Consider the following 23335-nt stretch of genomic DNA (forward strand, 5'->3'; position numbering starts at 1 on the left):
GGATGTGATATTTTAAAGCTATACCCTGGCACCAACTTTCACATTTGCGTTCCTCAAAGTCAGCCAATACTATATCTGAAGTACAGTACTAGCCCAAATTGTTTCACCCCACTACACTAAACGACGCACGACGGTCTAAAATGATGGAGTATCTTGGCGCATACTGAGTGCTCATAGGCTAATTTGTGCCATTATGTTTAGGTGTTTGAACCGAATGTTAATGTAATAATAACGCAACAATTTGCAGTGTTCTTTCACCCCTCACTCGCCTTCTAAAGCGCACGTACAGTAAACACATTGTCATCTCACCTATGTTTCCAAAGAGAGGGAGAGAGGGAGAGAGAGGCGGAGTCATGGCTCTTGCACAGGATTAGCCTCAACCTGTAGACCTGTACAAAAACACAGAAGAGGCAGTACGGGAGGAGTACTGTAGCTATGCAACATCTAGTCAAATAGAAAAAAATACATTGTATTCCGAATAGGCCGGTGACTATGGTCTAATCGGTCTATGTTTCGTGAACGGAAAGCTCACGTTGATGGGATATTATTTTGGAAGCCGCCGTCGCAGCTTTCTTCGGGCAGAGAGGAGACGCTGTAGCGCGGCGCCAGTTAGCCGAGGTTAGCTAGCGAACAAGGTCAGTTTGAGTTTGTTTTCACTCTCTCTCTCGCATTCGCGTGGGACATCGTCGATAATGCCACCCGTGTCCTATAATCGGCGTATTTCGTTTGTTTAAAAAGTTGACATCGGCCCTCGTCTACCGACTTGTCAAGGTAACCCCCTTTTTTTTGGTCATCATCACCAGGATAGCTACTCTTCTTTACCGACTGTTAGCTAACTGTACCAGCGGTGTGTCCACCATCCATTGGGTTTCATGGTCGACGTTTTCAACGGATGGGAGCTAACGCTAGTAGCTGTATATATAGTTAGAAACAAAATGGCTAATGTGGTATAAGTGTGTGCTTGTTATTTCGCCGTCCTCCGAGCTCATGATGTGTTTGATCGAGCTAAGAAGCCAGCTGTGTTGTATCATCGAGAGCTCTGCAGTGGAAGTGGCTCGGCGGCTCGGAATAGAACAGGTGCACCTCGGCGATGGAGAGACGCACCATAGCATTCGGTACAACAGCCAACAATCGGATTTGTTTAGATCATTTTTGCATTTTTTCCCCTTGGCAGATAACACCCATATATATACACTCCGAAATAACACGCTTGTCAGTTGAAAAGGGGCTTTATCCACAGGGGCGGACGTTTCTGTAAGTGGTCGATGTCATTTTCTATAGGAAGTGCACCAGAACGGGGCCATTATTTGAAATGGGCCCTCGTACACACATCATCAGTAACATTACTCAGCTAGCTATAGTGGCTAGCGAGCTATAGGCACTATCTTTTATAGAAATCTCGAAACCCATTTAACATAAGATAATTTGTTCTACTGATGGTAGTACTGCCTCTTTTCCTGCGTCGTATTCCTATAGGCGACATGGTCAGCGGCGTTTAAAAAAACCTATAACTTACTTAGTTAGCTGACTTGCGGTGTGTTATTTTGGCAACAGAGCAGCGACGGCTAACATGAGCTTAAACTTGAATGACTAACGTTATCATATATAACAAGTATGTCCAACAATGGCATTGATTGGTGTGTTAGTCGGGACCATCTAGCTGATCCTAAACATGCATAGGAGCTAACGCTAGGTAGAGTAATGTTACTAGAAATTGTTCTAACGTTAGCACGTTGGATTCGTGAAATACAAGCTCACCGAAGTATCTACGTTGCTGTCTGTAAGTTACTCTAATAGTCAAGAGACGTTGGATACAATTATGTTCTTGAAGCATCACTTATTTAAGCAAAGTCACCCTTACAGTTTCTGCTTTTCATCAGTGCCACGCGATTTGCACGAGCTCATTTTCATTGCAAACAAGTTGCTCTCTTAAGGTCAACACACCAAGTTGGATGTTAGGACAAGGCGATTGTTATTTATCCATTCGTTCCTACATTTGTTGAGTTGTTTTGTTTAGCAACGTCTGGAGTCTAGGGAACACAAGGGAAACATCAAATTGCAAGGCAAGCTTGTCTTGTGGATATGTTTGATATTCAGCTCATGTTCTATCCAGAGGCTGCTGGATGTGGTACGTCAATTCAATTGGCCCTGAATGCCACTGTGCATTTGAGCCCTAATTATTTTTGATGGTTTGCAATTATTTCCCACTGTTAAATAGCCAACAATATTATTCAAGGATAGTTGTGAACCAGTCCATCACACACTAGACCGGGCCTCAGATTCAGATGGCAGTCAGGGAAAAGATCACTTACGACCCATGTCTTGCACTTTTTACTACTTTGCCTTGTTGACTATAGCCCGTCTCTCACTAAAGGTCTTACCTCCAGTATGGTTAACATAGCTGCATGCATTCCCTTTTTTGACATGTTATCAACAACTGAGGAGAAAATCTAGGCCCATGTCCATGTTGTCAAACAATGCATTCTTACCAGTTGTTACCTGATCTAGATTAGCTTCAAACTGTATTATTGAACAGTCAGTGTAGATCTGGTTTTAATTAAATTTTTTCATTTGATTGCACAACAACACACAGCTTACACCGTAGAGCAACATACAAAACCATAATTGTTATTTGTTTAGGAAATTGCGTTTGACATCATTTCTGATTGACTCATGTTGAAATGAGAACATGATGGAATCTAGGCCACACAAGGAGAGCTTTGATGCTCGGAAGCTTTTCGCTCGTGTGTTAACAGCCTGAGGTGTAGTCTGCCATCTGAAATTAGGCCTATAGGCTGAAACCTGTTCAACGTTAACATGTTTGTGTTTTACATAAAAATACAATAAATTGATATGAATGGATGAGTCGAGCAATACTTCCCCCCTCTTCCAATTCAGCCTGCTTATTGTATGGAAGACCCAGCCCTGCCTGCCAGTGTGCTGGCTTGGCCTTGTGTCTCAAAGAGGCGGCTTTACAGAATGTGACTGTGCAGTGGTTGCCATTCAGAACCATCTGAGTCAGAGGGAGCTCTCTACAGAGGGAGGGGAGGGGGTCTGGGACAATTGAGCACACAGTCTTTGTATGTTAGATTGGGATCTCAATTCTGCTGCATGTCTCAACATGGTTAATAACGTAATGGGGTAAGTAAGAGATCATTTGGTATTTTGTGTATAGTACATGTGTGTGTGGGCGGGTTGTGTGTGTGGGAGGGTTGAATGCGTGTGTGAACTAGACTAATTCTGACAAACACTGGCGCTGTCAGGTACGTAGTCTTTGAGTTTAACCACTAGGATGGGCAAATCAAAATAGCTATGCAGTGAAGCGGATAAGCAATTAAAATGCTTTTTATATGTGGAAACAAATATTTTGCTTTTGAAAATATCCTCAATTATATGGCGGTCACAGATGCATCCATGTCAAACCTGCGTTATGGTATGCTGTTAAAAGTGCTGTCTGTTTGAGATGGGCTACTTTGATATATGTATCGGCATCCACAGCATGGCAGATTATATGCAGGATGGTGCAGGGTAACGGAACCCAGTGGATGTGGCTTAATTGAACATTCCAGTTTACTCAGCTGGTGATTTAGTCATAATAATCCCCTTCTATGCTACTAGAAACACCAGTCTAACTCTGCCAGTGCTGCTAACGTTATACTTCTTTTTACATCTAGCCTACATCTCGCTATGGAATGTGAAGTAGCAGATGGTAATACAAAGATGACTCAGTACGGCAGGGAGGGAAATTAAATACCAGTCGCGGGCCAAATTCTGGTTAACTTTGACTTGTGTGTTAGTGTATTGATTCTACTGGTTACCTAACCGATAAATCATCTTCTTATGGTTGATATCAATCTGTTTGGCTGGTGAAGTTGTCAAGTGATAATGGACCTAATGTCTAGGATCACCAGCAGGGCCGCTGTGGCCGCTTGTTGAATACGGTTTGAATGAAACGACACGTTGTCGTTGAGTCAAATGATCTTTTCAAACCTCTTGCGCCACATGGTCTCGCCCCTCCCTGGGTCTCCTTAGCAAACACTTGGCCTCGGCTTAAGTCAATTTGCTGTCTTTGCATTAAGTTTCTGTGCTCAGACCGATTGTTCCTGATCACAAAAGCCTCTGTGAGCGGTGCTGGCCGGGGGCTGCCTGAGCCAGGTAGAGATCATCACCTCCCATGTTCAGAGTTCCTTCACAGAAGCTGAATGATGCTGAAAGGAGAGGGAATGCTTGCATCCATTCATATGGAAACTGAAGCCTCACCAGTAGCAGCTGTGTCAGTGAAGACTGAAGAGGGGAAAGAGTTTGGGAGGATAAAAGGATGAATATTGATTTGTCAACAGAGATGAATCAAAGCACCACAGTTTCTACATGACGGCTCTGTTATCTTTTAATTTGCCAAAAGGCGGCCTATTTTAACTCTTTTTGTGCCAAAAGCGTAATATCTCGTGTTTCGCCGCCAACGCTTGAGTGCCAAAAACGTAATATCTAGTTTTTAGATCCTTTGATCCCCATTCTAAACACTCAGCCGGAGCTCCCTGGGCCTCCCTGGCACATCTGCCTATGTTGGAATTGCAATGACGATCGAATCTTGCTAGGTGGCAGTATCGCCTACCTTTTGAACTGGGGATATCACTTTTCTTCCAGTACTAATACCTCCGGCTGTTTTCGCCTAGGAGTGGATCACAACATCGCAATCGGTGGAAGATTTGGTGCCTCAGAGGCGGGGAACAAAATAAGTACCCGCCAATCGCGGGCAGATTTAAGGTTTGGCGAGTAACAATGAGAGGTCTGCCCGCCACCTGGCCGGTAACAAAATAGTTCATATCGATACTCTTATTTTGAAAGTCCTGTGGCGGGTCCCAAGCGCAGCTCCAGCTATAATATCTATGGCTCCGGCAGCTAGCAACGTTCGGTTCATATCGATACTCTTATTTTGAAAATCCTGTGGCAACAATAAATCCTGTGGCAACTCGGCTAGTCATATCCACCCAGTCCGTGCTGTCTGCTGGCATTAAGCAGAGCAGGGCTACACAGCAGTGCGCCTATTTTGCGACCTGAAATAAGTCTGTGGTTTTTTCCCCCTCACAACGGGTCAAATGCATCTAACATGCTTTGCATTGTCGCCATTCCTTTATGCCCACATCGCCCGAAATTAACGTTACGTTAGCCTGATCAGAGGCAGAGCCATAAAGAACAGCAGAAAGTGTGGACTGAGGAAAGGGAAATGGGGGGGGGGGGGGGGGGGGGGGGGCACTCTCCCTTTCTCTGTGTGTGCGCGTTTGGAAAGACGATGAAGTCAGGAGTATATTATAGTAAACTGAGGATTACTGAGGATGTACAGATGATGTTGATATTAAACTATAAAAAAAATAATAATAAATGAATTCATGATCATCATGCAACATAAAACAATTGTAGAAACGGTTTGGGAGAGGAAGGGGTTTTAGGTTGCGAGTTGTGAGTTCCAATTTTTTTTTATCAAAACATGGCACTTTACAGTGAACAGGAGGTCTATTTGTATTAAAAACAATAGATTGTTTTTTCATTTAAATGTCTGGAAGAGCAAAATTAATTTTTTTCAAATAATATTTTCGTTACCTTTTTTTAGTTGATCTAAATGTTACTGATTGTGTTAAATGGGCTTATGATATCGTCTCATATCGATTGCAGGCATCTGCATCGTATTGTGGCAGATATCGGCAAATATCGTATCGTTGTCCAAAGAATCGATATTGTATCGTGATGAAACGGGTGATTCCCACCCCTAGTAGAGTCCATACATCCAACACCAAATCCCATAATTCCTTACACGTAACGTGTCTGGCTGTGTGACGTCAACTTGTCAGCATGAGAATGACAGCCAAACATGGCACTGCAACTAAATAACACAAATACAATAGGCACATTTGTGACTGTTACAAATATAACACGTTTTATACTTCGATCAACCTCTGTAGCACCAGTTCTATGTGCAAAAAAAGTTAACGTACAGCGAGTAGATCAAGTATACATGCCCTGATGCCTCAGTGTATGGCAGTATAAAAAGGGTGGTTGCCCTATAAATATATATATATATATATGCGGTAATTAAATATATAAATGTAAATAATATTATTATTATTAAATGGGTTACAATTACAAATATGTGGAAGTGGAACCATATGGAAGGAGTAAGCCTGCCGCTAAAAAGTAAACCCACCGCGCCTTTCTCAGACGAAAAAGAAAGTTTCGAGAGGAGTGGAAGTTTGAAGACAGACTAGACTACAATATGATGCGGGGGTGGTGAGTTGAAACTGTGTGTTAGGCTTGGGCGGTATGGCGGTATTACGGTATACCAGGTAGGGGTGGACGGTATAAACGGTATACGGTATAAACGGTATGAATTTGCTCTACGGTATGGATTTTGACTATACCTTGTAACCGGTAGAGCAGCTCTAAAATAGCAATGACGTCATGTAACCACAGCGCGACTATTTCACTCGCATTTGCCCCTAAAAATAGATAGAATTAGTCATAGATAATAGATATGTGCAAACTGGAAAAAGTTATTTAGGAGGCTTCGCGCAGTGGGCGTGTCAACACGCAATTGTCATTTCATAATAAACACATATCACCGCGGCGCACAGCAAGTTTCATTTTCAGTTCCTGGCATTTTTAACCAGTGGAGAAAGGTAAGATATTTCCCTATCGTTTTTCTTATATGAATTATTCTACGTTAATAAAACATACCTGGTGATCAACTACAGTTTGCTGTGAACATTATGATGTGTAGTGTTCTGACGGCTGGGCAGCGCAAGCTGGATGTTGGATTTTGCGAGAAGCATATGCAGCTGCAGAGCCGCAGAATCCACCATAACCCACCCATCTGTACCGGCACCGTGCAGTACTCCAATTCAGCCATTGGCAATTCAGCTGTTGGGTGGGGGGCGCTGTTGAGCGGTCCCCAGATAGAGCCTTAAAACAGCTGAATCTGCTGCTCTGCAGCGACATACTCTTTGCAAATAAGTCGTTGCGAGGTGGAGAGAGTCATCACGCAAACCCACGATAATGTTGCCGTCTCTCTCTGCCAAATTTCTCAGTTCTTCGCTTGATATAATTAATACAAATGTCCAATATAACGGAATTCGTTAGCTCATAAAAATGTGATTATAACAGACTGCTGTTTATTAATGTTGGGCGACTGCCCACAGACACCCATTTGATTTAAAGTCGGCAGCAGCACGGAGTCTCGGGACTTATTTTATTTGGAATATAATGACTATACGCAAAAGTAGCCTAGTTTTAAGTTAAAATATTATAAATCTACATGCCTTGAGGATGTCATTATTTATATAGCCTGCCTATCAGGCAAAAAAAATAATTCTAACGGAAACACCGATACCGTGATATATACCGTTACGTCTATGCTTCAAATTATACCGTGATATAAATTTTAGACCATACCGTCCACCCCTAATACCAGGGTATTTAGAAATCCCGACGGTATTGAAAATCAATACCGGCGTCAAAATCACAGATGCGCTTCAGTTTCTATTACAGTGAAACGGAGTTTTGAGTGTAGTGCACACACGCGCCAGCAGAGGGCGAGACCAGTCCTCACTAGTGGAGCGAGTGTATCACAACGGTGTTCACGTTTTACGGTAATGTTGCGACAGTGCTGTGAAAATACCGTAAAGCGTTGTGACGAGAGTTGGTGTGTGTTGTTGTGGTGCACTGGTGGAGCAAGCAAATAATCCGACTCTTATTATATGTGAACTAAAGAGTACAAGGTTTACACAACAGCCCCCACCCGCTTTGTTATTGTATTTGTACCTGTACTATCCGCTGTCGGCTGTTTATCTCTCTCTGTGAGCTGAACTAAATCAATGACTAGGTTATAAAGCATTCGAGTAGTTTTCACTGCACATAGAAGTAGCCAAACAGCGGGAGCATTTTGGGAGCATATGACCAAAACCCAGGCAATTTCGAGCCCTTAAGGAATCAAATAGTCTGCCATGGCTAGGCTACATGCTAACGTCGATAGTAGCACTAGATGCTGCGGGCTTCTGGCTACCATTCTGAGATCTAACGACGTGATTTGTTTACTTGGTAACATGGGTTGCCCCCCCCCCCCCCCCCCGCTGATGAAAATGAAAGTCATACCGTCATATACCGTATACCGGGGTATTATGTCAGTAAGCAGGGAGCGAAATAAACTTGACTCACCGGCCAGTGGCGGGTAGATGGGAAGAATCTACCCGCCAAGCATATTTCTTACCTGCCAACTTTCTTTTGATAACATTTTTTTTTTATTATTTTATATAATTTTTTTTAATAAAATATATATTATATAATTATACTTGTGATTGTGTTATCTGCGAGACATCGCCACCTCGCTGTCTGCAAACAGCTCCACTGTCTGTGTGTATACTCGAGTGGCCTCCAGCTCCAGCAAGGATTCTCCGGCGCTGCAGCTGGACCCTAAACGCTACATTCAGCATGCAAAAGGATTCTCCTGAGCTACAGCTGGACCCTATTCATGCGATGTAAACCAGGGACTCGAATACGCATGTTGTTGTTGTAGGACATTGATGTCAGGAGCTTTCTGTAGCTACTGCTGGATGGCGTTGGGACAACGCCTCAGTGAACTATTTAGTTTACTGCGACATTTCATAGTGACTAGTGAGCTACCTAGCCAACGGAGGTATTATGCACTGGACTATTGCTGGAGCATTTGTTGATGTCGGGAGCTATCAGTAGCTAGCCGGCTGGATAACGTTACACAATGCCTCATGTATTAAACTAAGTGAATAGTTGACTGGGTCATTTTGTAACGGTAGCTAACGTTATCGCCACCACGCAACAAGTCAAAATGCTCGCTATCTGCAAACAGCTCCACTGTCTGTGTATACTCGAGTAGCCTCCAGCTCCAGCAAGGATTCTCCGGCGCTGCAGCTGGACCCTACTGGAGCTAACGTGTACTAGGTAGCTACCTATCCAACGGAGGTATTATGCACTACTAGACTTGCTGGAGCATTTGTTGATATCGGGAGCTATGAGTAGCTAGCCGGCTAGATAACGGACAATGCCTCAGTATTAAACTAAAAGTGAATAGTTGACTGGGTCATTTTGTAACGGTAGCTAACGTTAGAGCAGTCAGCAGACTGCCCGGCCCGACTCTAGCCTCTCTGTTTACATGGGGTTGGGAGGGGCTGGAGGAGGGAGGAGCAGCGCGTTGCATGTCTGTGTGCTTGAGACAGCGAGTGAGAACTCCGCTAAGAATTGGATCATGTTATTCGATCGGTTTTCACATGACTATTTCGTTGCCCGCCACATGGCGGACAGACCTCTCAGTCCCACCCGCCAAACGTAAAATCTGCCCGCAAATGGCGCTTGGCGGGCTTTAATTTCGCTCCCTGTCAGTAAGGTATGACGGTGTGAAAAAAATTATACCGCCCAAGCCTAGTGTGTGTGTGTCCCGACCGCGTCTATGCTTTTACCAACGCGTTTGTGTTTCCGGGTTCCCGTTTTGCATTCTGATTGGCCACTGACCTACGCTAGTACGCCCCCCTCGCTATGAGCGTAGCAGGATGCTAGTGGGCTAGTCGCCAAAATATATATCGTTTTATATATAATTGTACCAACACAGATATTAGGCAGTACACGCATTGTCCTGCAATACATGTACAGTGAATGCACAGCTACATTCGCCATATATTTCTATCGCTGCTGCGGTCTACAGTGAAATGCAATATTATTATTATTATTGTAAAGATTATCATTACAATCGCAGCCGCCTCGAGAGGCAATGTTACAAGTGTACGAGGGTTGTGTGCAAAGAGCACAGCCTCTCAATTTGCACAACGTGCACAAAATAATAATAATTGTAATGATAATCTTTACAATAATAATAATAATATTGCATTTCACTGCAGTGTAGACCGCAGCAGCGATAGAAATATATGGCGAATGTAGCTGTGCATTCACTGTACATGTATTGCAGGACAATGTGTGTACTGCCTAATATCTGTGTTGGTACAATTATATATAAAACAATATATATTTTAGCGACTAGCCCACTAGCGTGAACGGGCTCCTTTCCTCAGAGCAGCCCGCTTGTATCACCACGCTCGGCGCTGCTGCGATGGTGCAGGAGGTTGCCTCGCTAGTGGGCTAGTCGCTCAAATATATATATCGTTTTATATATAATTGTACACACAGATACATGTACACAAAGAAACTTGAAACTTGAACTTGAAACACACTTTTTATTTTTTTTAACATTTCTTTTCACGTCAACGTTCACACGCACAATATACGCTTACCTAGGATTTTACTTTATTCAACAACAAAGCAGTCGGGGCAATGGCAAGCCAAAAGCGGTCGAGAAGTGTGGTTATTTGAAGTTTGGATTTTCTTTTTCACAACTGAGGTAGGTAGATTACATTTTTAGAGACTAAAGTACAGAAAAAAGGTACCGTTGGGTACCGGTATCAGGCCATGTGAGCGGATCAGAGCGTGAGCGGCGCGGGGCGCGGAGCGGGCGGTTTTGACGTGAGCGAGGAGTGGGTTTTAAAATGGGTCGGCGCGACGTCCGGAGCGAGAGTTCTCCTCCGCTCCAATCCACTCCAGGTCGCTCACAGTGGTTTAACACTGTTGATGTAATATACATGCAGTACAATGCCAAAGCAACAGATGGCGATGTACAAACATGAAGGCCATTTTCAACCAATGAGAAGGGTGAACCTGTGATATCCGGTTCAGGCTTTGTCACTGTAGAGACGCCCACACTCACTCCTGATAGAAAACGTATCGACGCCATTGTTGTTGACGTTAGCTTACATGCTAACGTTAATGGCAGCGACCATAGCATTGTGGCTCGGCTAGCCTATCATCGCTTAATAGAGCTAGTGGATGGATAAACAACGTTATTTAACATTGCAGAATGGGTACAATTACAATGCGGCTCAATACAAACAATTGTTAAGGGGCCCAGGGGGTGTAGACTGTTGTAGTTTGAGCTGATTTACACCATGCTCCAAAAAAAAAAAAAAAATCTGCCGAGCGATCTGGCGCGGGGCTCGATTCAAGGCGAGCGGAGAGCGACTTGGGGGCGGGGTCAACATGATCGATTAGCGGAGCGGACCAAGCTTTAAAGAGCGAAGAGCGGATTTCTCGGCCGCGCCGATCCGCTCACGTGGCCTGACCGGTATCGATTCACAGGTACCGGTACCGTATCAGTTCAAATGTGAACGGTACCCATCCCTAACAGTGAGTCAAAAATTATTCTCACTACAATGAAATGGCTACTATGGGGACTAAAATCATCACACATGAATTCAATTGGGCTTATTGGATCCACAAGACTCTCAGCTTTCCACTCATACCCAATGTATGCAATTCCAACACTGACCCCGGTATTCAGAAATATTCAAATACACAATTTCTTTATTGTGAAAAATATAATTGTATACTGCATGCAGAGAAAACCACATGGGATTAGCATGAAGTTGGCATGTCTATAAGTAAGTGGAGACTCGTGGGTACCCATAGAGCCATTCGGATATCATGAGGTGAGAAATCAAGGGACCCCTTTGAAAATGGCCATGCCAGCTTTTACCTCACAAATGTAGCCCAACCTTGGAGCATTATTTATCCCCCTTGCTAGCATGACATGGTTGGTACATCGATTCCCAAGGTCGTCTAGTTTAATATATCTTCACTCTAGCTTTAAATCTGAACCCGCTACAGCCTCTAAAAGACTATCGCCCCTGCAGGTCTCTGAGGTTTAAAATGATGTGATTTTCCAGGGGTCTGTAGGTTTGAACAATTAATCAAAACTTTTATCAAAATCACAATTATGGCCTAGTGCAATATCGAAATTGCAGGAGGCTGTAATTATGTGTATCAAAATATCAATCTAAATTAAAATAACACACAAGGAAATTAGCTTATTTTCCATCTACCCTGGAGTTAGACAAACGGATACATACCCTTTTCTTCTCTGTGCATGCATTAGGCTTAGGGAACAGCCACACCGTTAGCTAGCTTTAGCGTCATTCACTGGAAGTAGGTGTGCCAGTGTTTACTAGAGTAGACCACTTGTTCAGACCTAGTCATTACTAGACCACTTGTTCAGACCTAGTCATTACTAGACCACTTGAGTTTAGGATGCTATTGGTATTTTTTTCTTTTCTGTAGCCCACTTGTCACAAATTGACCTATCTCAAGCCCCACCCACTTTTCGTGATCCTCCAATCACAACCAGTGCTTAGAGGATCAAAGAAAGAGGGTGGGTTTGAGATATTCTTTCTCCTTATGGCTCCTTCCCATGTTGTGGATCTCCTCCCTCCTGTTGGTAATATGACAGAGGTGATATGCAAAATAGTTTAGCTATTTTGTATGTTTCCACTGATGACTGATTCAGAATTAGTCATTTTCCACTTTTTCCGTTTTTCTCCCATCCCAATGTTAGTCGTTATGCCAATTCCCAATCCCCTTCCTGGTTGTTGCGCACTCTACCATAGATATCTATATAGAACACTAGATGGCTTAAGGCGGAGTCACCAGCGTCACTGAACCGCCGCCATCTTGCTCGAGTCAGCCTTGAGTGAGGGTGAGTGAGCTGCACAGACAAAAATACTCATAACTCGCTGAAATATTGACGGATTTACAAACGGGTTGGTTTATTACAAGCATTATTAACGTGGCTATGATTCAAGTGGGTTGTAAAAAAAACAAAAAAAAAACTGCCTTTAAGTAAAAAAGTAGACAAAAAAAAGTAGCTGAGCTGCCTCGAGCAAGATGGCCGCCCTACGACGACGTCGCTCTACATTGGCCGGCAGCGCGGGTAAGCTATCTAGTGTTCTATATAGATATCTATGCACTCTACCCCCTACCGTCGGTCTGGAGGACGGAGACTATCGCATGCTTCCTCCGACACATGTGTACCCAGCCCACTGCTTCTTTTCACCTGGCAGCGTGGACTCTCACTGGGAGAGTGTAACGTGTGGCAGGTCAGGCTCTCCCAGATCCTTCCCTTGCTGTGCAGGCGCCCCGACCGAACTGTAGGAGTCGCTGTTTACAACGACCAGGACCCACCCACACAGGCTTCCCACCCGCTAACACTGCCAATTGTGTTAGTATGGACGCTCGGCCAAGCCGGAGGCACTACAGCCGGATTCGATCCCACTGGCTCTGTGGTGGTAGACAGACGCTTAGTCCGCTGCGCTACCCGGCCGCTCAACATTAATATTTTAACACATTGCCCGCCGGGCATTGTACCCATCTAATGCCCCTCTCTGCCAGCGCTATAAGTCTATGGAGTGGCTCACCTTCTTTGCAGGGCTATAACTTTTTAAATTGTATTGCTATATTGACATTACTATGGCCCATTCAACATCGATTATCTATTGTTCAGGATGTGGGAACGTTATACTTTTTCATTCATACAAAAATACCTTCTAGAATATAAGTATGTTTTTATCGTTTTCTGCAGTAATTCCTAGAACGTGAGTTATAGGCCTAAACGCATATATAGATTATCGATTGCCGTTTCCCCCCTATACACGCTATATTAAAAAATTTAACTGTATATGATCGGTATACGTTATGCTTCATCATGCGTGGAGGAAAGGGGGGGGGGTTGTTTATAATTCCCAGATCATCAGTAAATGCTTTATGTAGTATGGGTGGATATATTGATCAGATGGTTTGCAAACAAGGAAACTCACAATTGGGTTGAAAATAACGTTAGTGTCCTCTTACCGTGCGCCAATGAGACTGGCGGTGAAAGATCCCAGGTATTCGATGCCGATCGCCTAGGTCCATTTCCGGTTTGTATGTCGCAATAAACGCTGAAATCATATCGATTATTAAGTTTAGAAAGCGATCCATTATGTACATTGTGTCTGTCGGGAGTCATGCAACTATATCTGACGGCCGGATGAATTTAATCGACGCACAGCCCCCACTTCCTGTTGTTCGAGTGTAACTCGCCCGATCATCCACCAGGCGGCGATATTGAGCCGTCGTTGCCGTCACCTATAGGGTCCAGCTGGAGCGTCGCGGCTGTATATATGAATTATGAATGCCATGGCGAAATTTTTTAATATTGATCTCAATAACGCTGTACAGCGAGGTCTGGTGGTCAACGCATGGCGGGCGATAACGCTGAACAGCGTTTCCGGCGGTGGATGTGTTAATGTCCAGTTCACTGAGAGTAAGTCCCACTTAACTGTATTTGTGCTGCTGTGACTCATCAACAACCAAATCGTCCACATTTGAATTACATGTAAAAGACAGAAAGCAGAAATATACTGTCTGTGAATCCTGGGTTGTTGGAACATTACATCGGTCCTTAAACATGTCACAGCCGTCATCCGGAGCTGGTTGGGCATTAGAATTCCAGGCTATTGGCCGACCCTGCTCTGCCCGTCTCTCAGTGCTACCGGATTGGGGTTTGCTGGGTCAGCACAATGGAGACTCTAATTCCCACCCCCAGGGCACCTAATTAAAACGTACAACCAAGACAGACCACCTTTGGCACTTGTGCCATCTCACGAGAGTTACCATACTGAAAGCCTCATGACATGTGAAGTGAGGATCAGTGGGGATCAACATGTCCATTTTACTGATGCGTATTGCACTGGAAACCCTTTGATATGAAACATGCAAAGAGTTTGTTTCAATATATGGCTGTGGTTTTAAGGCTTCTGTTGAAGCAAATAGGTTTAGGTCTAGGCTAATAGTTGCATTTATTTTACCATCACATAATCAATGGATCATATGCCTAAGATAACTCGGTAAAATATCTGGTTCATTGTAGCTTGAGGCAAAATATGAAAACAATAAAGTATGACGTGTAGACTGAAGTAGCTTGTGTTTTAACACTACTTTTTCACTTCATTTTGGTATGTTGGCACTGCAGTGGTTAAATGTACCTCTTACATTTTCAGAGGAATATTACCATATTAAGGATTTTGAATAATTAAGCATCATGTAGGACTGGGTATCTAAATTGAAATTCAATACTTTTATGATATTGATCGAATTGCTTCAAAACTATTGAGTATCGAAAAATGCTGTAGTATCAAAATTGGTAAGTGAGTGACTCATCGGTGTCAGTGAGCCAATACGTGGACTGCATTTATATAGCACTCGCAACGTATGCCTCACATTCACTCACACATTCACACACAGACGGTATAAACATCTCTTCTGTTCAATCACAATCATCCTAAATGTATATTTGTATATTCCTCTTTACTTACTTTTTTCTTACTTTCTAACTTTTTTGTACTGTATGAAGCACACTCTCGGGGCTCATACAGAACCAACCAACGTGTATTTTATTGTGACAATTAATAAACAAACTTGAACTTGTAACAAAGCCTCCGTTTGGCTGGCTCACACATAACCCGGCACAGTAAGATATCGAGAGAGGAAGAAAAGAAAAAAGTCGTTTTGGTAGCGAATTCCAGGTATTGCATTGGCACCGTTATCAAACATTTTCAATGATACCGAGCTCCTAAATATGTGCACTTGTAAAATACTGGACATGAATCCCTTTTTATCAAAAGGAAAGAGGCATATTTTCAGAAGATGCCAAATCGTGACTAATGCTGGTTCTCCTCTTAAACCCCCCCCCCCCCCCCCCCCCCCCCCCCTCCCTACAACAGCTGACCGACATGGCTGTCTGAGAACCTGCCAGGGACTCTTCATGGATAACAGAAGAAGACGGCAGAGAAAAGACAAAGTTAGATCCCGTTGATTCCGAGTGCAGCCGGGAGGATCTGACCCACCGGCATCTTCTCAAACTGACCTCGGTGCATGTGGCCTCTTCGGTTGTTCTTAGACAGGAGGCGGGGAGCACAAAGGCCTCTCACCATGCACTATAAGCGGAGAGACGTGGGCTACGGCGATGCGGGGAGAACCAGGCTTCCTTCAGGCAGGACTGTTCCCCTGGTACTGGGGCTCCTGGTGGCCTTGGCCCAGGGCACTGTGCCGGGTGGGCGCCAGGAGACCCTGGTGGAGGTGATGTCTGTGGAGCTGGAAGCCTCCATGCGGTCCTCTGTGCTTTCTGAGCTCCGGGCCGCTGCGTCGGCAGTAGCCGAGGGACCGTCGTCGCCGGCTATCCCAGAATCCCCTGCGACCACAGAGGGACTGCACACTGGGATCCCCGACTCTTCTGCAGTAGTGGGCCAGGTGTTTCAGCTGAGGGTTCCCTCGAGACCTGCCAATGGCAGCTGTAATGTCCACGTAAGTACTGTACTGCTTGGAGCCTAAGACTAATATCAATATTGTGGTTATACAAAATGTAATGGCAAATCTTTGATCTTTGCACTGAAGAACCATATGGGTCTGTTTTTGACAGCCCATGTATTTGCGGTTGTGAAGTTCATCTAAATCAACTTGTCAAATCACTCTTTAACTTACCATCTTTAGACTTACAGACTAACTGAGCTACTCAATTGTTGTTTTTTTATTAACTTAAAAAAAAATTATAAAGCTTTAGGACTTCACAGCCAATAAACCACCCCTTATTGGCCAAATGCTATTACACTAATGGAAAATAGTCTAATGTAAAATGTCCCAGCAAACTTTACAGGCAGATCGATCAGTCCCATCGATGGCCGAAGAGCAAAAGCCTCCTATCTGAATGATTCACATTTCCGTGTTTTCTTGCAGAATGCAATTATTTTTTTATCTTTCAATCTTTCTTTATGCAGATAGGAGATGGGTTTTGTTCTTAGGCCATTGCTATGAGTTAATGGTGTACACACACAAAATTTGTTTACAGATTGGGCTAATGCATTGTAAATGGCCGAGAACAGTTTCATACCTTCTATCACACATAATAAGCCTTTCTAACCCCTACTCTGGAAATCTGGATGAGCTTCGAAGACTGACCTTTCATACTATAACGTTCAGGGGATCATTAGCTACTATATGACAAGGTTATACTTATACATAATAAAATCGAAGTACAGGTCGGCTTATATTACAAAGCAATACACTGATAGTATCATGCCGATGAATAGATCAGATAAATGTGGGATTTCTATTTAAAAAATGTTTATCACAAGCCTTAGTATATAATGTAATGCGTCATTTTGTATATTATATAACTTGAAACATTGTGAAGCCGCTACCTTCTATAACCATAATCCTTTATAACCATCTGCCTGATCATGAAGTTATTCTTTACTCCACTAAGTAGCCAGTGGAGGGGTACCTTACACAGAACTGAGACTTCTCAAAATGTCTTTGGAACTGGGTACAGTTATTGCAGCAGAATGTAAAATGGCCTTCAATATGTGTGCGTGCGGATAGTGAACAAAGGAACAACGCTTTTTCAGGCAGTATTGTGGGCGTGTTCAATAGGTTTATGTAACTGTCACTCACATTACATTTACATTTTTTCCTTTGGTGCATATGCTATGGACATTTTAATCTTGGGAGCGACAATATGAGGCATGCTGTGTCAATTCTCTGTTGAAATACACGCAGTAAATTCATTGTATTTATGGCTTTGTTTTTTATCACCATATTGCTGCTCATTGAAGTCGTCTGTGGTGCAATTTGTTCCAGCCATGAATGAATGAAATTAGATTATTATTATTGGCCCCGTAGTGTGATGCCGAATGATATCCTGTCGTATCGTAATGCTCCCAAATGAAGGGCGTAATGCCTCGGATGGTTTGTCATTCTGTGAATAGGGCTCACTCTAGCTTCCTTTCTGTTCATATTTGACAAGATTTTATAAACCGTATGGAATTACAGACACAAATTCAAGGGAAAACATTTGGGCGGCCTGTACCCAAGAATAATCTCGTGTAAAATGTCCTGTTTTTTTCCCGTGGCTCAGACTACAGTCTCACTGCTAGGATTCCTTTTGAGTCACGGCATCCCTGGCATTTTCCCTCATTGCTCCAGATGCTTCTTTAAAATGTGTTTGTTTCCCCTCATTGCTCCAGATGCTTCTTTAAAATGTGTTTGTTTCCCCTCATTGCTCCAGATGCTTCTTTCAAATGTGTTCATTTCCCCTCATTGCTCCAGATGCTTCTTTAAAATGTGTTCGTTTTCCTTCATTGCTCCAGATGCTTCTTTCAAATGTGTTCATTTCCCCTCATTGCTCCAGATGCTTCTTTAAAATGTGTTTGTTTTCCCTCATTGCTCCAGATGCTTCATTAAAATGTGTTCATTTTCCCTTGTTGCTCCAGATGCTTCTTTAAAATGTGCTCATTTTCCCTTGTTGCTCCAGATGCTTCTTTAAAATGTGCTAATTTCTATTTTCTCTCTCGCCTGTAGCTCACAGAGATGGGAAAGGAGACCTTGCCCTCTTGGCTGCACTGGGACGGGGAGCGCTGCATCCTTGGAGGCCTGGCGCTGGAGCAGGACAAAGGTGTGCACCATATCTCTGTTTCTGGAGAGCATATAAAGGCTGACGGAGGCGTCCCGGTCACCCCCAGCACGGTGTTCTCTGTGGAGGTGTACCCGGAAGAACGGGCCGACACCGAACCGGCCCTGCTCGCTCTCCAGTCGGAGACCAATGGTCTTCAGCCCTTCACCTGTGGCAGCGAGGAGCCCGTCACCGTCCTTACAGTCATCCTGGATGCCGACCTCACCAAGATGGCCGCCGAGCAGAGGGTCGGCCTACTGGGCGTCATGAGGACATTCTCGGGTGTCCCTCTGGAGCACATGAGGGTTGTGCCCGTCGTCAACAACCGCCTGTTTGACATGTCCGCCTTCATGGCCGGCCCCGGGAACGCCAAGAAGGTGGTGGAGAACGGGGCCCTGTTGTCATGGAAACTCGGCTGCACCCTCGACCAGAGCAACATCCCAGACATCAACCGCGTCCAATCCCCGGCTAAGGATGGGACCATGTCGGCCAAACTGGGCTATCCAGTGGTGGGCTGGCACATCGTCAACAAAAAGCCCCACGCGGTGAAGCGGGTCAGAAGGCAGCTCTACAACACACCCACTCCTGTCCCGTCCCTCCTGCCCCCGACCACTCACCCTGAACCCCCCCCTGTACGCGTTGTTCCCACCCCCACCTCCCCTTTCATCGCCCCGGCCACAGACAACTCAGCGCCGCCTGTCCGCGGTCCTCTGCCGCTTCCGGTGAAGCCCACAATCAGGCTCAGAGATCAGATCGCCCATACGCCTGTTCTAGAGCCTCCCCAGCCCACCAGAGTCCTAGGAACCACCAGTACCATCCCTAGTATCCAGCCCACCGTGACACGGCCCACCATTGTGGCGGCTACAGCCGTGCCGACGCCCCCGCCAAGCACCACCAAACGGCCCAAGGCTTCCGCCACCAAGAAGCCCAAGAAACCCAAAACGTCCACTCCGGCTCCCAGGGAGCCCAAGACCACGACTGCTAAACCCCCGAGACGTACCACGCCTCTATCTGTGACTCCTGAAAATAAAAAGCCAGAGATTAGCAACCCCATCGATGAGGTGAAGGCGTGGGTGGGCACCTACTTTGAAGTTAAGATTCCTCCCGATACGTTCTTCGATATGGAAGACGGCACCACCGACAAACTGCGGCTGACTTTGAAGAAGTCGCCCAGCGAGAGTGTGAGCGACACCTCGTGGATCCAGTTCAACAGCACCATCCAGCTCCTGTACGGCCTGCCGGATGAGGGGCACGAGGGCAAACACGAGTACTTCATGTTGGCCACCGACAAGGGCGGCAAGAGCACCATAGATGCGTTTGAGGTTCGTGTCAACCGCTGGTCAAATAATGACAAACCGTCGGTTGTTTTTGCTGCCCGGTTCCACGGTGATCCCCAAACTCTGACCAGTGACGTCCACAAGAAGATTCTTTTGACCAAAAAGTTGGCCTATGCCCTCGGCGACCGCAACAGCAGTACCGTGACGTTGAGGAGCATCACCAAGGGCTCCATAGTGGTGGAGTGGACCAACAACAGTCTCCAGCAGAGCCCCTGTCCCAAAGACCAGATCACCGCTCTTAGTAACAGAATCTCCGATCCCCAAGGCAAGCCTAAACTGGCCTTCACCAAAGCCATGGAGCCCGAGTTCAAAACTATTAATATCTCCGTTCGTGGCACCAACAGATGCCAGAGCTACACGTTTGTCCCACCAGGGGAGGTGCCGATGCCGGCTCTTCCTATGCCCACAACCTTGCCAGGCACCGGGCGCAGGAGCAGCGACGACGTCTACCTGCACACAGTCATCCCGGCTGTGGTGGTGGCTGCTCTGCTGCTGATAGCCGGCGTCATTGCCATGGTCTGCTACCGCAAAAAACGCAGGGGCAAGATGACCATTGAAGAGCAAGCCACGTTCATCAAGAAAGGGGTTCCCATTATCTTTGCAGATGAGTTGGATGACTCCAAGTCTCCCCCGTCCTCTAGTATCCCCCTCATCCTTCAGGAAGAGAAGCCCCCTCTGCCCCCTCCGGAGTACCCCAACATGGCCAGCCCCCACTGTACCCTGCTCAGCCAGGACCTGCTGGAGGAGTACTCCATGTATCAAGATGACGATCCCAACGCACCGCCCTACCAGCCCCCGCCGCCTTTCACCGTCCCCATAGAGGGCAAAGGCTCTCGGCCCAAGAACATGACGGCCTACAGGTCGCCGCCTCCCTATGTCCCCCCCTAACGCTCGCAGGAGCCCTCGGTTTAGGAGGCGGGGGGGGGGGGTGGGGTGGGGGCCGGCCGTAGGGCTGCTTGTTTGTATGAAAACTTATCACGGGAGTAATTTTACATGCGTTCAATGAGATGGCTTTGACTTTCTAGAGGAGCAGGCAACCATACCCATATACGTGACCATCATGGATAAGATGCTGTGTTGTACAGTTCTAACACTGACACAGGACAACTGAACAGGACCCCCTTTGTAATTCCAGCACCTCTCTTCTTCTGTTGTCCTTCGGTTCTGCTTTCAACTCTTGCGTAATCTTTCATTTTTTTTTATCAGTTTTTTGCCAAGAAGAATACATTTAATCTTCGATGATGTACTGTTTCTATTGTATAGAAAATAATAAAGAAGCAGGAAAGGCTGTAGGGCCTTGAAGTAAATGTCACCATGACAACAGACTTGAGGCTCTCCCTCGCAATGTTAATCTTTATACCAGTTCAGTATCACTCTTATCTGTCTTTAAGCCAGGTTTACTAAGACTTTGCACCTGTTATTTCTATAGAGGGGACGAACTACATGAAGCCAAACTAAAAGCATGGAACCATGTTTTATTTACATGCAAATTTAAGTTTCTTTTGTTTTTTTTTATCTTCGATCTTTCCTTTCTCTCTCTGTGCTTTGCTCCCTCTTGACAATAACATGTGCAAACCTTGCAGTTATGCATATTCTTGCTAAACCTTGCACTTTGTGTCTTGCAGAAATGAACAGTTGTAACTGGTAGTCAATTAATGATTTTTCTTAATTTTTTTCTTTAACAAACTACACTGAGATTTTCTCCGTTGATCCAAAAGGACATCGTTACACTGATCATACCTGTCGTAGATGTAGCCTAATTAAGTTACAAAACAAATAATAATGACACTCTACGTGTGTGCGCGTGTGCCACTGATCCTGCCTGAGGAACGAGATGGCTGGCCCCGGCGTTGCCACGGCGACGTCTGCGGTTGAAAGAAGACGGAACATGGCGGGGTCAACGCCACACAATAACGAAGGCTGGATCGGGTCGCTGTGGTTCACAGCAGGTAAAAGCATCGACTGCGGTGAATAATTAGGCGGATCTACTGTCTTTTAGAATAAGTTGGTTTTGTTGGCGTGAGGGTGGGTGGGGCATACAGCACTGTATTACCACTGCTCCGCCTCCAGCTGCTTCACTGTATCTGTTAGTGGGCTGCCTGTTATCGGTTCAGACGAGGCATGGGGACAAGTGTATCTGTACATAATGGTGAGCCTGTGAAAGAACTCCATAACGTTAGTGTTTTATCAGTAGAGTTAGTCGGGGGGGGGGGGGGAAATCATTTTATTTTTTAATCGTCTGTCTAGATTTATGATCACACAATCACAAAAAACGTTATAGTTTGTGTGGGGAGGTACGGAAAAGAGTTGACTTGCCCATCACTGAAAATAATGCATCATGTTAAGATTATGATGGGGGAGAATAAACCACAATAATGTACGTTTCATATCTGATATCACCATGAGAAAAAAAGAGAAAATGGTTAAGAAATCTAATGTTTTTACTGAGTTTTTGATACAGTCTTAAATTGTTTTATGAAAGTATATTAATAAAGATGTACTACTATTTGTAAAGCCTCAAATACCCTGCATATGCCCTTTATTTTTATTTTCTTATTTCAATTTGATTAGATTCAAATGTATTGTCGTCATACAGATACAGTACAACGAAAGGAACTTTGGCTTCCAACCAGAGTGCAAATGTAGCTGTAAAGTGCATGTTGATATGTACAGTGATGCAGGTGTAGAGACCGTATGGTACTAGTAGTCATACTGGCCTGCAGCGTAACTAGCAAGAGTATGATATGTACAGATGTATAGTATCTACAGACTTGTAAAAGCACGGTTATTATTTGAGTCATCTTTTTTTTTATATATATATTAATAGAAAAAAAAACTCACACCCCCAGGCGCCAGTGGACATAATTCTCAATGCAAATGAAGGGTGTAGTTACATGTTCAGCACGTATGTTACGGTGTATATATGCAGATGGACAAAGCTATAGAAAGGTGCAAACCAGCCTCGCAGGGTTTTAATTAAACTGGCCTCTTTTTGTTCATTAGGTGTAGTCCTTTCAGAAACCACATTGACCCTACTGCGTTCTATTCTGCATTATTCATGATGAGGGAAAGGTCTTTGTGTTTTACAAGCCAGACTGAGTGATGAATTAAGGTCAAACTTTTATGATAATGGACCAGAGTTCTATGTGCAGATGTACAGTACCCACTAGTCTACACCAATGAATGCCCCCCCCCCCCCCACGCACACACTAATTAGTACATTTTTGCCCAAGAAAATTATTCTGTGCGTCAAACCTTTTTAACGTTAACTCACCATCATAATGATATCGCATCCCTGATTGCAGGTGAGGTGTAGGGCATGTAAACGACAAAGGCTATAATCAGATCTATGGGTCTGTAGCACTGGGTACAATACAGCTTACACGCTTGTTAAAAAACAAATCCATTCTTGTCGTAATGAATAGAATCTGTAGCGAGAAGCCCGATAGGAGCACACCAGTAATGAATAGAATCTGTAGTGAGAAGCCCGATAGGAGCACACCTGTAATGAATAGTCTGTAGCAGGAGCCAGATAGGAGCACACCTGTAATGAATAGTCTGTAGCAGGAGCCAGATAGGAGCACACCTGTAATGAATAGAGTCTGTAGCAGGAGCC

The 23335-nt window shown here is 44.7% G+C and overlaps 1 protein-coding gene across 2 annotated transcripts; it reads left to right on the top strand.

Annotated features, from left to right (window-relative positions):
* The first annotated feature begins 370 nt into the window (after window positions 1-370).
* On the top strand, window positions 371-22235 carry LOC311243834 (dystroglycan 1-like). 2 transcript variants are annotated; one of them, XM_084333203.1, is made up of 3 exons: window positions 371-635; window positions 15660-16239; window positions 18292-22235. In XM_084333203.1, the coding sequence occupies exons 2-3, from the start codon at window positions 15811-15813 to the stop codon at window positions 20605-20607; spliced, it is 2745 nt and encodes a 914-aa protein (XP_084189329.1). In that variant the 5' UTR covers window positions 371-635; window positions 15660-15810; the 3' UTR covers window positions 20608-22235. The 2 variants fall into 2 exon arrangements, with proteins under 2 accessions (XP_084189329.1, XP_084189330.1); XM_084333204.1 differs by having other exon boundaries at window positions 635-771.
* The last annotated feature ends 1100 nt before the right edge of the window (window positions 22236-23335 follow it).

The sequence above is a fragment of the Notolepis coatsorum genome, assembly GCF_963971535.1.
Source record: "Notolepis coatsorum genome assembly, chromosome: 17".
NCBI lineage: Eukaryota > Metazoa > Chordata > Actinopteri > Aulopiformes > Paralepididae > Notolepis > Notolepis coatsorum.